The sequence below is a fragment of the Caretta caretta genome, chromosome 5 (genome assembly GCF_965140235.1).
Source record: "Caretta caretta isolate rCarCar2 chromosome 5, rCarCar1.hap1, whole genome shotgun sequence".
Lineage (NCBI taxonomy): Eukaryota > Metazoa > Chordata > Testudines > Cheloniidae > Caretta > Caretta caretta.
Genome location: NC_134210.1, coordinates 27813041 through 27826345, shown reverse-complemented (window position 1 = coordinate 27826345; position 13305 = coordinate 27813041). Strand labels below are relative to the sequence as shown.

At 38.5% G+C, this 13305-nt stretch overlaps 1 protein-coding gene across 5 annotated transcripts in view; it reads left to right on the top strand.

The window, feature by feature from the left end:
* LIFR (LIF receptor subunit alpha) overlaps positions 1 to 12808 on the top strand; it is an 88082-nt gene extending 75274 nt beyond the window's left edge. For all 5 annotated transcript variants that reach the window (XM_048850550.2, XM_048850548.2, XM_075128436.1 and 2 more), the window contains 5 exons: positions 682 to 849; positions 2140 to 2301; positions 3191 to 3284; positions 4738 to 4816; positions 5636 to 12808. In XM_048850550.2, the coding sequence (XP_048706507.1) occupies positions 682 to 849; positions 2140 to 2301; positions 3191 to 3284; positions 4738 to 4816; positions 5636 to 6274 (1142 nt within the window). In that variant the 3' untranslated portion in view covers positions 6275 to 12808. The remainder of the gene's footprint in view (positions 1 to 681; positions 850 to 2139; positions 2302 to 3190; positions 3285 to 4737; positions 4817 to 5635) is intronic.
* The last annotated feature ends 497 nt before the right edge of the window (positions 12809 to 13305 follow it).

Here is a 13305-nt window from a genome sequence, read left to right as displayed (position 1 = left end):
AGTTTGTCATTTTTCAAAACAGAAATTGTGATATAATAGATATATAATTTCTTGTTTTGTAAGAACACAGTTGGCTTCTAAAATTTCACTCATGATGGTATCTGTACCTCCAGCTAAGGCCTGTTGTGTGAATTTGCCTGGCTATGATCCCTGCACTAGTTCCCATGAATTGCAATGGAGACTTGTGACTCCGGCTGGGACGCAGCAGTGCTTTTAAACAGCGTTAATATTTTTCTCAGTGAAGAATGCAGGCTCTGTTGTTACTAAACACAATTTCTTCAAATAAAGCAAAGTTACAGACATTTGAAAACGAGACAATTTCTATTAAGTTGCGTCTTTCTAAATGTTTGCACTAGTTGGATTTATTTTTAACGTGTATTCATACTGCAAGCAGGAGCATCTTTTTGTTCTGTTTGTATAGCACCTAGCACAAGAGAGTCCTTGTCCATGACTGGGATTAGTAGATGCCCTTGCAATACAAATTAGTGGTGATAATATACCAACAGGGAGGCTGATGTAGTGACACTTGGCTAATGTCACCTCCTTTTCTTTTTATTAAGAACATTTTCAGTGTAGTGATCAACATGTAAGTCTTAATAATAATGCTGTAATACTAACATACTCTTAGCATACAATGGAAGGATAGTTGTGTAACTTTTTTTTTTTCAATTCTTTCCACAGCTCCAAAGGTAGCACCAAATTTTACTGTAGAAGAAACCTCTTCAGAGTCAATATTAGTAAAATGGGAAGACATTCCTGTTGAAGACTGCCAGGGCTTTTTAAAGGGATATATTCTTTACTTTGCAAAAGGGGAGAAAGGTACTTCAAAGACTAATTTTATGGAAGAAGGTAAATAAAATATATGGTCTTCAATTTTCCTGTAAACTCCTTACACTCGCTAATGAATCATCCTTTAGAAACAATTGTTTAATTACAGTTCAGTTGGCATTGTTCAGCACCTAAAATTGGCCTTTAAGAACTGGTGAAGACATTTAAAATACTAACAGCTCATGTGGGCAAGAGTAAATGAATTAAGTGGAATTTCTACTTGACTAGGGTACCCACACCACACAAGTCACCATGACAATGAACATCCAGTCTCTGAGGAAAACACTGAATGAGAAGAGAGTGTGAAAATGGTGAACCCTCCAGAACTGGGTTAAGAGCATCGGCAGTGTGGTTGGGATAATGTTGTGTTGCCATTGCTCAAGCTAATCTCCGTTCTGTAGATAGAGAAGGCCAGTTTCTTTCCCTGTCAGTGTGATACTTTTCATTCAGTTCATTCCAAAACTGATAATTGTGGTAGTGTGCAAATGATAGAGGAAATAACCTTATAAAATGTAATTGCACTTACGAGAGATGTTCTGAAATGTAATTATATGAAGTCTGTAGCAAATGATGGAGTTCAGTGCGTGACATCTTTATTTTCAGCTAGCAGTTTATTAATGTTTAGTCTGCCAGGATCCTTTTTCTTCACTCTTTGGCTTGTCTGCACTGAAAACTTAGAGTTAAAATTCGAGTTCTGCTCCCAACTCAAGGTTAGGATTGTGAGTAGGCTTTAATTCCAGTATGGTGATGCTTTTAACTCAAGCTGGCTGGCCCATCAGGAAGTAGAGGCTAAAACTTAAGTTAACACAACTAGTCATCTGCTAACACAATGACTCTGTAGTACGGATGCAAGTCTTCCAAGGGCTTCTCACAGTTCCTCCCCATGTGCCAGACAGGGCAAACAAGTTCTCCCACAGTTCATTAGGAAAGAATTCATAGAATGGCTCAGCTTACTGCAGTGCTAAGAACCCAGACATATGTCATCAGAAGTCTTAGTGCAGCATCAGTGTGGACACAGCAGCTTGAGTATTACTTCATAGCAGGGCTGCCCTCACTCGAGCTGGGCTAACTTAAGAGGAGTAACGCAAGTGTACATAATGAGAGTTACTTCTGCACTGAAGATATACCCTTTGTGCCGCTTAATTAACACCCTGTTACACGACACAGTAGTGGATTTTCTGCAGCATAATTCTGTATGCATGATTTCGCTCCATTAAAAAGATTGTTTTCCAGTTCAATATGAAAGTTTGAGTTTTGTGAACATATTCTAATGTGTACATTCCCTATATTTTTAAACACAAAACAAAACAGGGTCTCCTGAGCTAACAGTTAAGAATATTACTGACCTAACAAAAAAGTCTTTGAGAATACTTGATCTTCAAGGCAAAACAAGTTACCGACTGGACTTACGAGCCTATACCGTTGGTGGGATAGGCCCATCGAAAGACCTGTATGTGGTGACAAAGGAGAATTGTAAGTTGAACATTCCTGTTTGCTAATAATACTTGTAGCATGGCAGTGCTTAAGTCAAAGAGCATCATGATCTTTATCTTGGACTCATCTGACATCTTTTCCTGCTGAGCTATCCCAGGCCTGTTATCCATATTTTTAAATAGCAGACTGGGGGAAAAAATTAACCTTACAGCTGTTTAACTGTTACAGCTACTATGAAGCTCATAGTAATTAATGCTTAATGTTTAAAAACTTCATCTACTCATACATATGGATGGGGTCTGAACTCATAACTGCTCAAAAGATTGAAAATGACTAAATCCACCTGAGGATGGGGTGGGGGGGGAGGGGGAAGGGAGGAAAGGGGGTTACGCAGTTTGGAAAGAAGAAGTGCATGAAACAACTCTGCCCAGAAGGCTAAACAGGCAACTTTTGTTAGGGGAGAAGAGGAGGAGATGCTCAGTGATCTTAAAAGACTAAACTAAGTAAAAGGCAATGCACTTATGCAACATGTAATTAACCTGTAGAAATCACTGCCACAGAATAGACAAATAGTTTGATAATTTTAAATAGCCATCTAAAATACAATAAACACTAGAAGTTATGCTCTCTGGGATAAACTTTGCAATCAGGCCTATCACCATGCATCTGAGGCTTAGTACCAATAGGGGATCAAACAGAAACGTCTTCCTTTTCTACACACTATTTCACAATTGACCAACTGGGAGGATTTGTCTTTTGCAATGAAGGATGTGCTATAGGTCACGTTATAGGCAGATGGGGCTTGATGAGCCTCCACTGATCTATAAAGTGGCCTATAATATCTGGGAATGTTACAAAAGGGTTGTGAGCCACGAACTTTGCTGATAACTTTGAATATCTCTTACTGTTTTTCTTTATTTTTTCCTAGCCATGGGGTTGATCATTGCCATTCTCATCCCAGTGGCAGTAGCTGTTGTGCTTGGAGTAGTGACCAGCATCCTTTGCTACCAAAAGAGGGAATGGTAAACGCTCATTTTCAGTTAAATTCTGTTTTTGTTGAGTAATTTATTGCCTTCCTGGGGCGGGAGGTGGACGTGGACCTCACCTCTCATGAGTGCCTCTGGTTGGCTGGGGGTGGTGCTGCAATCTTATTTTCCTCCTGGCACCCCCTGTAGGCTGCCAACCTTGCTAAAGGCAGGTTTTCAGTGGCCCAGCACTCCAGGCAAGTCACACACAATCTAAAATGGACAAACCTCTTCTGGGGTACTCAAGTAAAAAACAAACATAAACAAGTCTTCCAGTTCCCTGGCTCAAACTGGACTCAGCCCATTCTTCCTGAGGGTGCCTTCTCTCTTCAGTCCCTGTTGGGCACATTTAAATCTAGCCCCTTTCTTGGGCTTTTAGTAAAGAATCTTTTACCCTCTTCAGGGTTTAGGCCACTTCTCCACTGGCCGGTGGGAGATAGGGGGCCGAGGCCCACCTGCTACTCTGGGCCCCAACCCAGGGACCCTGCAGACAGCAGCCACGTGCTGCTTTCCTTAATAGTTGCTGCTGCATTCCCTGGGCTGTTTCAAACTCGGTCTCATTGCCTTCACCTATTACCTTAGGGTTACAATCTTGGGTTCTCTCTGCCTTATCTCTGCTTGAGCAGGGTCTCTCCCAGGCCTCCTTCCCTGAAGAGTTTTGCAGCCTTCCTCACCCTTCTGGTCCTAACCACTGACTGACCGGCTAAGCCCCTTCAGCTGCTTTTAACTGAGCCTGTTGGGCTCTGATAGGTTGCAAGGAAGCAACCATTCTAGGAAGGCCTGGAGGACCCACCTTCACTGCTCCTGCAGGGGGCCTCAAAAGGCCTGGTACCCCCTGTCATGCTTCCCAAAACACCTGAGGATTTCAGTGGGCTTTACGCAAGACTTTTGAGTGAGGAAAAGTATTATTCCCATTTTATAGTTGGGAAGGATAGGAAGGAAGGGAGGCCCAGAAAAGTAGCGATTTGGCCACAAGGTCCCACAGTGAGTCAGTGACAGAGCCAGAAGAACCCAAATCTTCTGCTCATTGTCCAATGCTCTTAACCATTAGCCTGTGTGTAGGGAGCAGTAGAAGATCTCTTAGGAGCCTCTTCCCCTCCACCTGAGGCTGCATTCAAGGTTAGATGAAGAAGAATCCTAATTACAATGTGTAGAATTAGGCATACTTTTAATTTGTGATCTGCCCACAATCAATTTGCAGTCCATCTTCAAGCTTTCAGAAACCTGAAACTCCAGTGGAAGCATCAGAAGAGTGTGTGTGCATTTTTTTTACATGCAGCCCAAAGCACAACTGTGTAAAGTGAAAAATTTGAACAGTTAAAGTTTATTAATCCTGTGTTGAGGATTATGACCTGATAGTAACATCATGACTGTTTTTCTTGCATTCTTATTTTGACATGCTGAACCTTTGTTGGTAATTTTGAAAATTCCTTAAATTTTCTCTATAAAGGATTAAAGAAACGTTCTACCCTGACATTCCAAATCCTGAGAACAGTAAGGCATTGCAGTTTCAGAAGAATATATGTGAGGTAACCTTCATTTTAATTCAGTTTTTAAGCATCTAAAACAGTGGTCCCCAAACTGTGGAGCCTGGGCCAGCCCCCGGAGGTGGGGAGGGAGCACCACCCAGCTCTGCTCTGGCCCAGCCACCAGCCCCTGGCTGTAACTCCACTCCCGGCCTGAGGGATGGGGGTGGGAGTGGGGGTTGGGGTGTGAGAACACATTCTATTACAGGTAAGGAAGGGTGCGAGAGGGAAAGTTTGGGGACCACTGATCTAAAATGTACAATTGCATCAAGAAGATATGTCCCAAGGGTCAGTAGAAGTGATGATATGATCTGGCTTATCCCCAGCTGTTAATTTCCTTCCTCCTTGCATTGGCAGCAGTGCGAAGCGAGGGTATGGCATTCTCGCCAGCTCTCTTCCATGCCCACTACTAACACTTTGTAATTGGAAGTAAATGGAAAGGCAAACTTATCTTTCTTGTGTAATCTACTCTGACAGCATTAAAGGGAAATAGTGGTTGGTTTTATATTAGAAATATTTTTTGGCAAAATTTAGGAATAGTTTGAACTTGCTAAAATATTTTAAAATGAGCTGAACATCAGATATACAAATAGATATATGGGGAAGCTGGGAAGTTGAATAGTTGAATAAGTTGAATAGTTTTTTAAACAGTAAACAATTGCTCTGCTGCAGTGTACAGATGGTGACACTTCTCTCAATTTAACTAAGCAAACCACAGTACAATATACTGTCTATATAAACTAAAATAGTATTCAGTTTTCTTAATATCAAACTCTTTTGCATTATCCTCACTTTCTTGCTTTTCTTGTGGCTTATTTTTAGGGGAACACAGCTCTTAAAACCTTGGAAATGAACCCTTGTACCCCGAATAGTGTGGAAGTGGTGGAAACGCGATCCACAGTCCTTAAGATAGAAGACACAGAAATTATATCCCCTGTAGCGGATAGTGAGCTTCCTGAAGATGGGTCTGACCCAGAAACAGGAAGCCACGTGGTAGTGTCATACTGCCCACCAATCATTGAGGAGGAGATCTCCAGTCCACTAATAGATGAACCTGTGGGATCTTCTCAGCTCATTTATATTGACATTCAGTCAATGTATCAGCCTCAGATTAATCCAGAGGAAGAGCCAGAAATTAACTTTGTCACTACAGCAGGCTATAAGCCGCAAATGCAACTGCCAATTAATTCTATGAAAATGGAGTGTCACTCACCTACAGAAGAGGACTTAGATAAAACTGCGGGCTACAGACCTCAAGCAAACACTAATGTCTGGAAGTTAGACTCTCCAGACTCTCCTATATCAATTCAAAGCAACAATGAAAATGGATCTTTTGGAAGTCCGTGCTCCATTAATTCTCGACAGTTTTTGATCCCCCCAAAGGATTATGAAGACTCTCCCACCCCTAATAACACAGGGTGGGCCTTTACAAATTTTTTTCAGAACAAACCAAATGATTAGCAATCATGGTAATCGTCATTTCATCTGAACCTGCCATTCAAGAAGTTCTTGTTCCTAGTGTTGTCGTAACAGCATGGGTTATCCTTGGAGACAGTCGGCAGCATTTTTTTTCATGAGCTGAATGTTACCACATTTAAGTTAAAGTGTTAATGTTCCATTTTAATACAGGCTAAAAACCCAAAGTTATAGAAACTCAATTGTTACACTACGAAGATATTGGGGTTTTGAGGCTGGATCTCCTCGGAATCCTAGTCAAAGAACTCTGTCTGCTTTCAAGTTGTGTTTCAAAATCAATATGATCTCATACAACTTGTTACTTTGAAAGGGGTTCTGCTTCTGTTGTTAACTGGTTCTTATTATGAATATTCAGAATGACTAAATCCAAACCAATTTACAAACTGTCTAGATGAGGGTGATGGCGGTAGGCAAACTTTTAGTCTAACAGCTGGAAATTACATGCTTAGATTGGTAGTTAATTAAATCTGTTACCTAGACATTACAATTAGCACTTCAATCTGTGCTTAGTTAAAGTCCCACAGGGAAAAATATCATAATCATTTAACACTTTTAAACAATGGCTATTCATGTTTGTTGTTTGATAACCAGAACACTAGTTTCTGTACCTGCTGTACAATGTTTATTCAATATCTGACTCAGGGGTACAAACTTGGAAAATGAGTATAACACTGATTTAAACCTCAACAAGAACTGCAAAATGTTTAAACTTCAGCATTAATTTTTTAAACCTTAAAACACTATATTTTTTCTCTTTTGGTTAAGGAGGTAGTATTTCCTAACATATTGCACTAATGTGTTTTGTATTTTATAGCTGCAGCTCCAGATCTGCTACCTCAAAGAGGTGACGCATCTTTTTCTTCTAGAAACACTCATTTTGACCATTATTAGTCTAGAACTAAAGTGCTGTGAGCAGGCCACCCAAATGATTCGTCTCATTCTTCAACAGTCATTGATTGCACTCACCTATCAGTAGAGACTGCTCCATAGATTGCATTTAATAGCACTAGCTGCCCAGGCAGATTTGCTCCACCAGTGAGAAAGATTGGTCTTTATCTGTAATAGTTCCCACCAACCAGGAAGACTCCGTGGCTAATCTCCAGGAACACTATCTACCAAACAGAGCACTCTTTCCAAATCTTAGGTGGAAACATAAGGTGGGATTTCTCTACGGGCAAGGGGGATCCCACGTAAGCTAATGCCACTAATGATTTTTAATAGCTACCTCCCCAGCACTGGTCACCTGATGTAATTTTCTAATGGCAAGATTAGTGTTTGTGTATGTTTTAAAGAAAAGTTAAAAATCATCATCTTTGAGTATTTCTGCTTTCACACTTGCGTCACATAAACCTGCTATAAACAGCTCTAATAGTAACACTTCAATGTATAAACATTAGGTTGTGACAGATGCATCAAAAGAACCAAGCCATTACTTCATTGACTTTGTTTTTTAAATGCTTTATAACTTAAATCTGTTACTAATTGTTAAAAAGAAAAAAGAAAAAAGAATAATGGAGGGTCAGGAGATACAACATTGAAGGAAAACAGAGTGTCCTTAAGATCTTAGCTGAATCCTTTTAAGGTCTTGATTTCAAGCATTAATTTGTGGCTCCTCAAATAATTAAATTGCAGAAATAGTTTTCTAAACCAAGCTCTGAGACAGCCCGTCCTGCTGAATTTGGTATCAGACCCACAGCTCTGAAGTAATCTGAGCAGATCAGGAAGACGGGTCTGCAAAACCATACACATCCACTGCATGTGGAACTGTAATCTGGCCACCCATCAGACAAAAATTACCTTAAACCTGATCACAGCAATACATACTAAGATTCTGTATCTGCACCCACTCTTTTATATACTTCAAAGGTGGCATAACTTACCATGATCTATGTTTGGCTGAGTCACTTGGATAAAAATGAATGTCTTTCTCCAAGTGTTCCCTATCCTCTCTTAAACCAAAAAACACTGGATGGATCAGGTATTGATTTTTATGTGACATAAGAGGATCCTGATGATCAGCTTGATGAGGCTTGAAAGGCAGAAAACAAAAGAGGATATTAACCTCTTCAGATCTGATTTATGGTGAAGGCACATTGCTCCATCAGGATATCAGAGAACATCCTGTCCTCGGGACCACTCTGCAAATGTGGGGAAAAAGCAGTTCCACACCTTGGTCTATTATCAGAATTCTCATTGACTTCCCAGATGTGTGCAGGGTACCAGCTTTTCTTTCGGTAACTTCAGGTAACTTCAAAGGTTGGGCTGTCAAAGGACAGTAGATTCTTGGAGATTTTTATCCCAAGTCATAATGCAACTGACTTTTGAACTGTTCAGAATTAAATTTAATCTTTCTTGGGATTTCTATACATACCTGCAAGTAACTCACTTCCTAGACATGGTAGCTAAATGAGAAACTCCACAATTGGGAGTACCAATTGGAAGAAACTCTGATGGTGGCCTTACTCAAACTCTTCTGGCTACCGTACAATTTTTGTTAAGAAATGCAAGTACGTGCCTCAAGGTCTTTCATCTCCTGAGCTTCATATCCATAAGATCTTCAGGAAGAGGCATAACAAATTAGTGAAGATGTCAGCCAACCTTTGGGTCTGAAAGGGTAAAATAGGATTGAATGACTAATATTGTTAAGTGATTGAATTTCTTTCCAAACCTGTGCAAATGTACACTAATCGCTGAAGCGCCTTAAAGAAAAAAGTAGAGTAGTAACTAGTCTTCCATACCAAGGTTACTCTCTATGCATGGTGCTCTTTAACTTCCATAAACATTAATGGGGGTTGTGAGGATAAAGCCATGTGTTTCAAATGAAATTAGGCTCCTTAACTGATGTCTTGTAGCTTCCCAATGAAATCCCTTTGTTAAGATAGGGTCGTTTTCCTGTTTCTGAAAAGCTTCTCATATAATAGAAAATTTTGCAAGACATTTATCTTTTTTATATCTCAGCCTTTGGATTTATTAAAAACCTATAGATATTTACTTTAAAGTGGGGGGGGGGGGAATAAATGTTACTTCCAAAAGGGAGTTGAATTTAATAATAAGGGATTCTGTCAACACTCACTATCACTCTTTTTTAGATCACGGCTAGTATTTCGGTTTTAACACTGTTGAGGTATCTAAGAGATGTTAATGTGTTTTTTGCTTTTTTTTAAATGTCAGGCAGTTTAATTCTGGAGCAAATAATTTATGCTGCTGCTTTTTAATTTTGAGCCATGTCTGGTTTGTAGGATTTTGTTTTGTGGAAAGGATTTTTGTATTCTCTCCATTATTGAGCATCGGTAGCATTTGATTTATTTGTGTGTACTCTCTAGTCTATGTTCATTGTTTGTGTTGTATTGACTGATACATGGGGACTTGGAATCCTAACTGATATGACATTTTAATTAGGGTTGTAAATTTGAATAGCCTATATATGATATACCTCACAAAGCTGGTTAATATACCATCAAATGTAGTAAGCTAACGTTACAGGTAGTCAGTGAATTTTTTCCTCTGCCACGTGTTCTCTGCATATGCAGGCTTAGGACCTGATCCTGCAAACATTTACTACCATGTAGGCCTCACTATGGTAACTAGTCCATTGAAGTAATGCTACTACATAGAGTAATGAGCACCACATCTGGTAGAAACTGCTTGCAATATTGTCGCTCAGATTGAAGTCAATTGGCAGATTCAGCATATTTCTTAGAGTACGTCTGCACTTCGAGCTAGCAATGTATTTCCCAGCTCAACATACTTTTGCCGGCTAATGTCTCCTTGAGCTGGGAATCTTACCTCCAGCGCAAAGTGTAGATGTATCTTTTGTTTTACATGGTAGGATGAGGGTGTTAGTTTTACAGGGAAGTGGGATAGGGTACTTCTTCCCCTCTGAAGTAGAAACCTGGGTTACTCTGAAGAGGAAAATACAGGCCTCTGAACAAAGTTCACCTAAGCAAAGCAAGTTTGGGCCTGATAACCATTTGATGCAGGTTTATATTGTGTGGTCCCCTGAGACTGTCCCTCTGACCCAAGTTCAGTTGAATGTGAAATTGCTCAGAGAGGGAGAGTAATTGCAGAATCAAAGGAAATTGTATGCATGGGAGGGGGCAAGATATTCCAGAGAGAAATGTAACAAGATCATCAGTGCTATATTTTTAGTCAATTTAATTATATTGCTTTTTGTTTATTGTACATATTAAATACGCTACAGTAATAGATGTGACTAGCATTCAAAAGCTATATTGGAAATATAAAGGAAAAACATGAAAATTGATTAGACTGGAAGAATCAAATGGATAGCTGTGCTGTGTTTTACTATAATAAATAGCTAGCATATCCTAGCTTCTCGTGTAAATAAAATAGTATTCTCAGTTCCAAAGTAGAGGAATTTCGGGAGAACTTTAGTTCAAATGGTTTTAATATCATTTCTAATTTTTTTAAAGGTCCTAAATTATTTATGCAAATATATACTTGTACTTATACTGTACTTCCATATTGTATAATAAGTCATCTTGAAATTCCAGGACATTTTATCAGAGAGCCCCACTCTGGCATATGACGTATTAGAGGTAGAACATTTTCTAAAATGCTAGAAAGGGGAATGCTACCTGGACTTCCCACAACATGGTTACATTGTGGTTCATGTTGTTGCATGTAAAATATTGACTTGTGCAATTAATGTTTAAATGGATGCTGTTAGCAGTTGTTCTTTAGACTGTTGTAGTTTTTGTTTCAGTAACTCTCCGTTCTTTAGAGAGGAACAAGAACCCCAAATCCAAATACATTCAGACTTCGGAGGTTTTGAAATCCAAGCCCAGATACAGCTCCAAACTTGGTATGTTTAAAGATCCAGTTCCACATCCTGAAGCTTGGGCCCATCTGTTATTTTTTAAATGTCCTCATAGCAGCTGGAAAATAGTTCCTTTCATCATAATTATTTTCTTTTCCATTTGTCTAACACTGGATTTCCCCCAGTGTTTCTAACATAGCCAATATCTGTGGTTCCTTTTTCATGTTAGGCAAACAAGTATCAAATGAGGCTAGCAGGAGTGATGTTTTGCAGCCTCAGAAATTGTCCCAGCAGGTGAAACAATAGTTTTGCCCACAAAATGGTAGCTAATTTCTCTGCAGAAGGGAGATGAATATCCACATGAGTTTCAAACCTTGGCAGACCACATTTTAAGCCTAAATTATTTCACAGGCTCCTTTTTATTATGTACCACTTAAGGAGATATTGCTAGATAAAATTTGGCAGAGTTAGGATCTGTGTAATAAGAAAAAAAATCAAAAGCTAACACCAACAGAAATATTTTCATGATTTAAACAATTCTAATTGGAACAATTTTTTTAAAACAAACATTTGCAACTCATATTGCCGCATTTCACTAAGGCATGAGAACTAAAGAGTGTAATCGATTAGAAATTGACTATAAAGAAAAGTTGCTAATTTATTTTCATTGTTCAAACTCAGAAAAATTCAAAAAGTAATCAGTTTAACTAGTGAAAAATCAAATTGAATTAGCAAAGGGCTTCCTTTTACTTTAGATTATTCAAGGGTTTGTAACAAAAATAAGAAAATGAATTTTTAAATACATTTTTAATCTGGCAGTATCTCTTTATGTAATAGTAAAAAGTGAATGAGGATGCGTAGTACTACATTTCATAGAGCTCCTGGAATGCTTGCAAAGGAGGTTGACTTTCACTTTTGACTATTTTGATTCAGATCTTGCCTAAAATCCCGCCACAATGCAATGTAATTTCAGTTCTAAACTTTATCCTATTGTGGTGCACAGATTAAACGTTCTGGTAGTATCCTCCAGGTGATGAGAAAAAAATAGTGTTATGCTAAAATGCTGTTGTTTAAAAACACATACTGTGAATGGGTTTAGTGGGTTTTTTAGGTCTCTTTTATACCATATTTTTTTACAGCCTAAATATTATGTTTAGAAATGTTTTATGTTTTTTACATGTATTTCAATGGAATCTGTTTATAGCACTAATGAAAGCATTGTCCACTAATTTCAAATTGTAAAGTATGAAGTTAGTTCTGAGAATAAATGAAGGTGAAAAAGACAGTCAATTTAACACTCTTCCCTTTACATTGCTTCTAATTTAGAAATTTACCACAACAGTTTTTTGCTGAAATTGGCATACATTTCCAAATCTGCTATGTATTTAAAACAGAATAATCACAAGGCACTTTATTAAATAAAGTTAAAACGCACCAAGTAAACAAAATGTTGATTCACGAAAATGTATTAGCAGACAGTTTTATTGAATGGACATCTAAACAAACGCATGCTTGGAAAGAGAAGTGTGACATCATGTTGGGAAACATGATAATATGGTATGCTACATTTATAACTAACCTAGTACTAAGATTCCACCTTTTTTGCATACATTTTAAGCTAGTTTGCTTGGCTGTGTAACTCTTGACATATTGCTTATGTCTGTTTAAAAATATGCATGTATTTAACAGTTTTGCCATAGTATTGCCATAGAATTTAATAAATATATTTTCTTACTCTATTATAGATTTGAACATTCTTTGCTTATGTATTTTTTTAATTGAGAGAGTCAAGTGTTTGGTATAAACTGAGTTACTTCAGCTTTACACCAGTATAAATGATGACAGAATTTGGCCCAGGGTGTTTAATAAATCTGCTACTGACCTCATGGCAATGTGCTCCATTGTTATGTGGCTTATATCAGTTCAGTTGACATTTCTGGTTTCCTGCTCCACTGGGCTGGTAGGAACTGAGAGGTGCTCCGTACGACCTACCGTATTATGAAGTTCAGAAACAAGCTTCTAAAGAAACTCCTGTCACACACTGACATTTAAAGACATATTTAAAATTAGTTGCAAGGCCTTAGAAAACACTAAATCATATGGACAATTAGTTTTATGACAGATTTCTAATCTAACTGTTGGGAGAGATTATTGCATCTGACCCCCAGAAAAAAAAATATTAACTGAAGCCAAAAGTATGAGTATGTCAGTGTGACGTTCTGGGGTTCACCCAGAC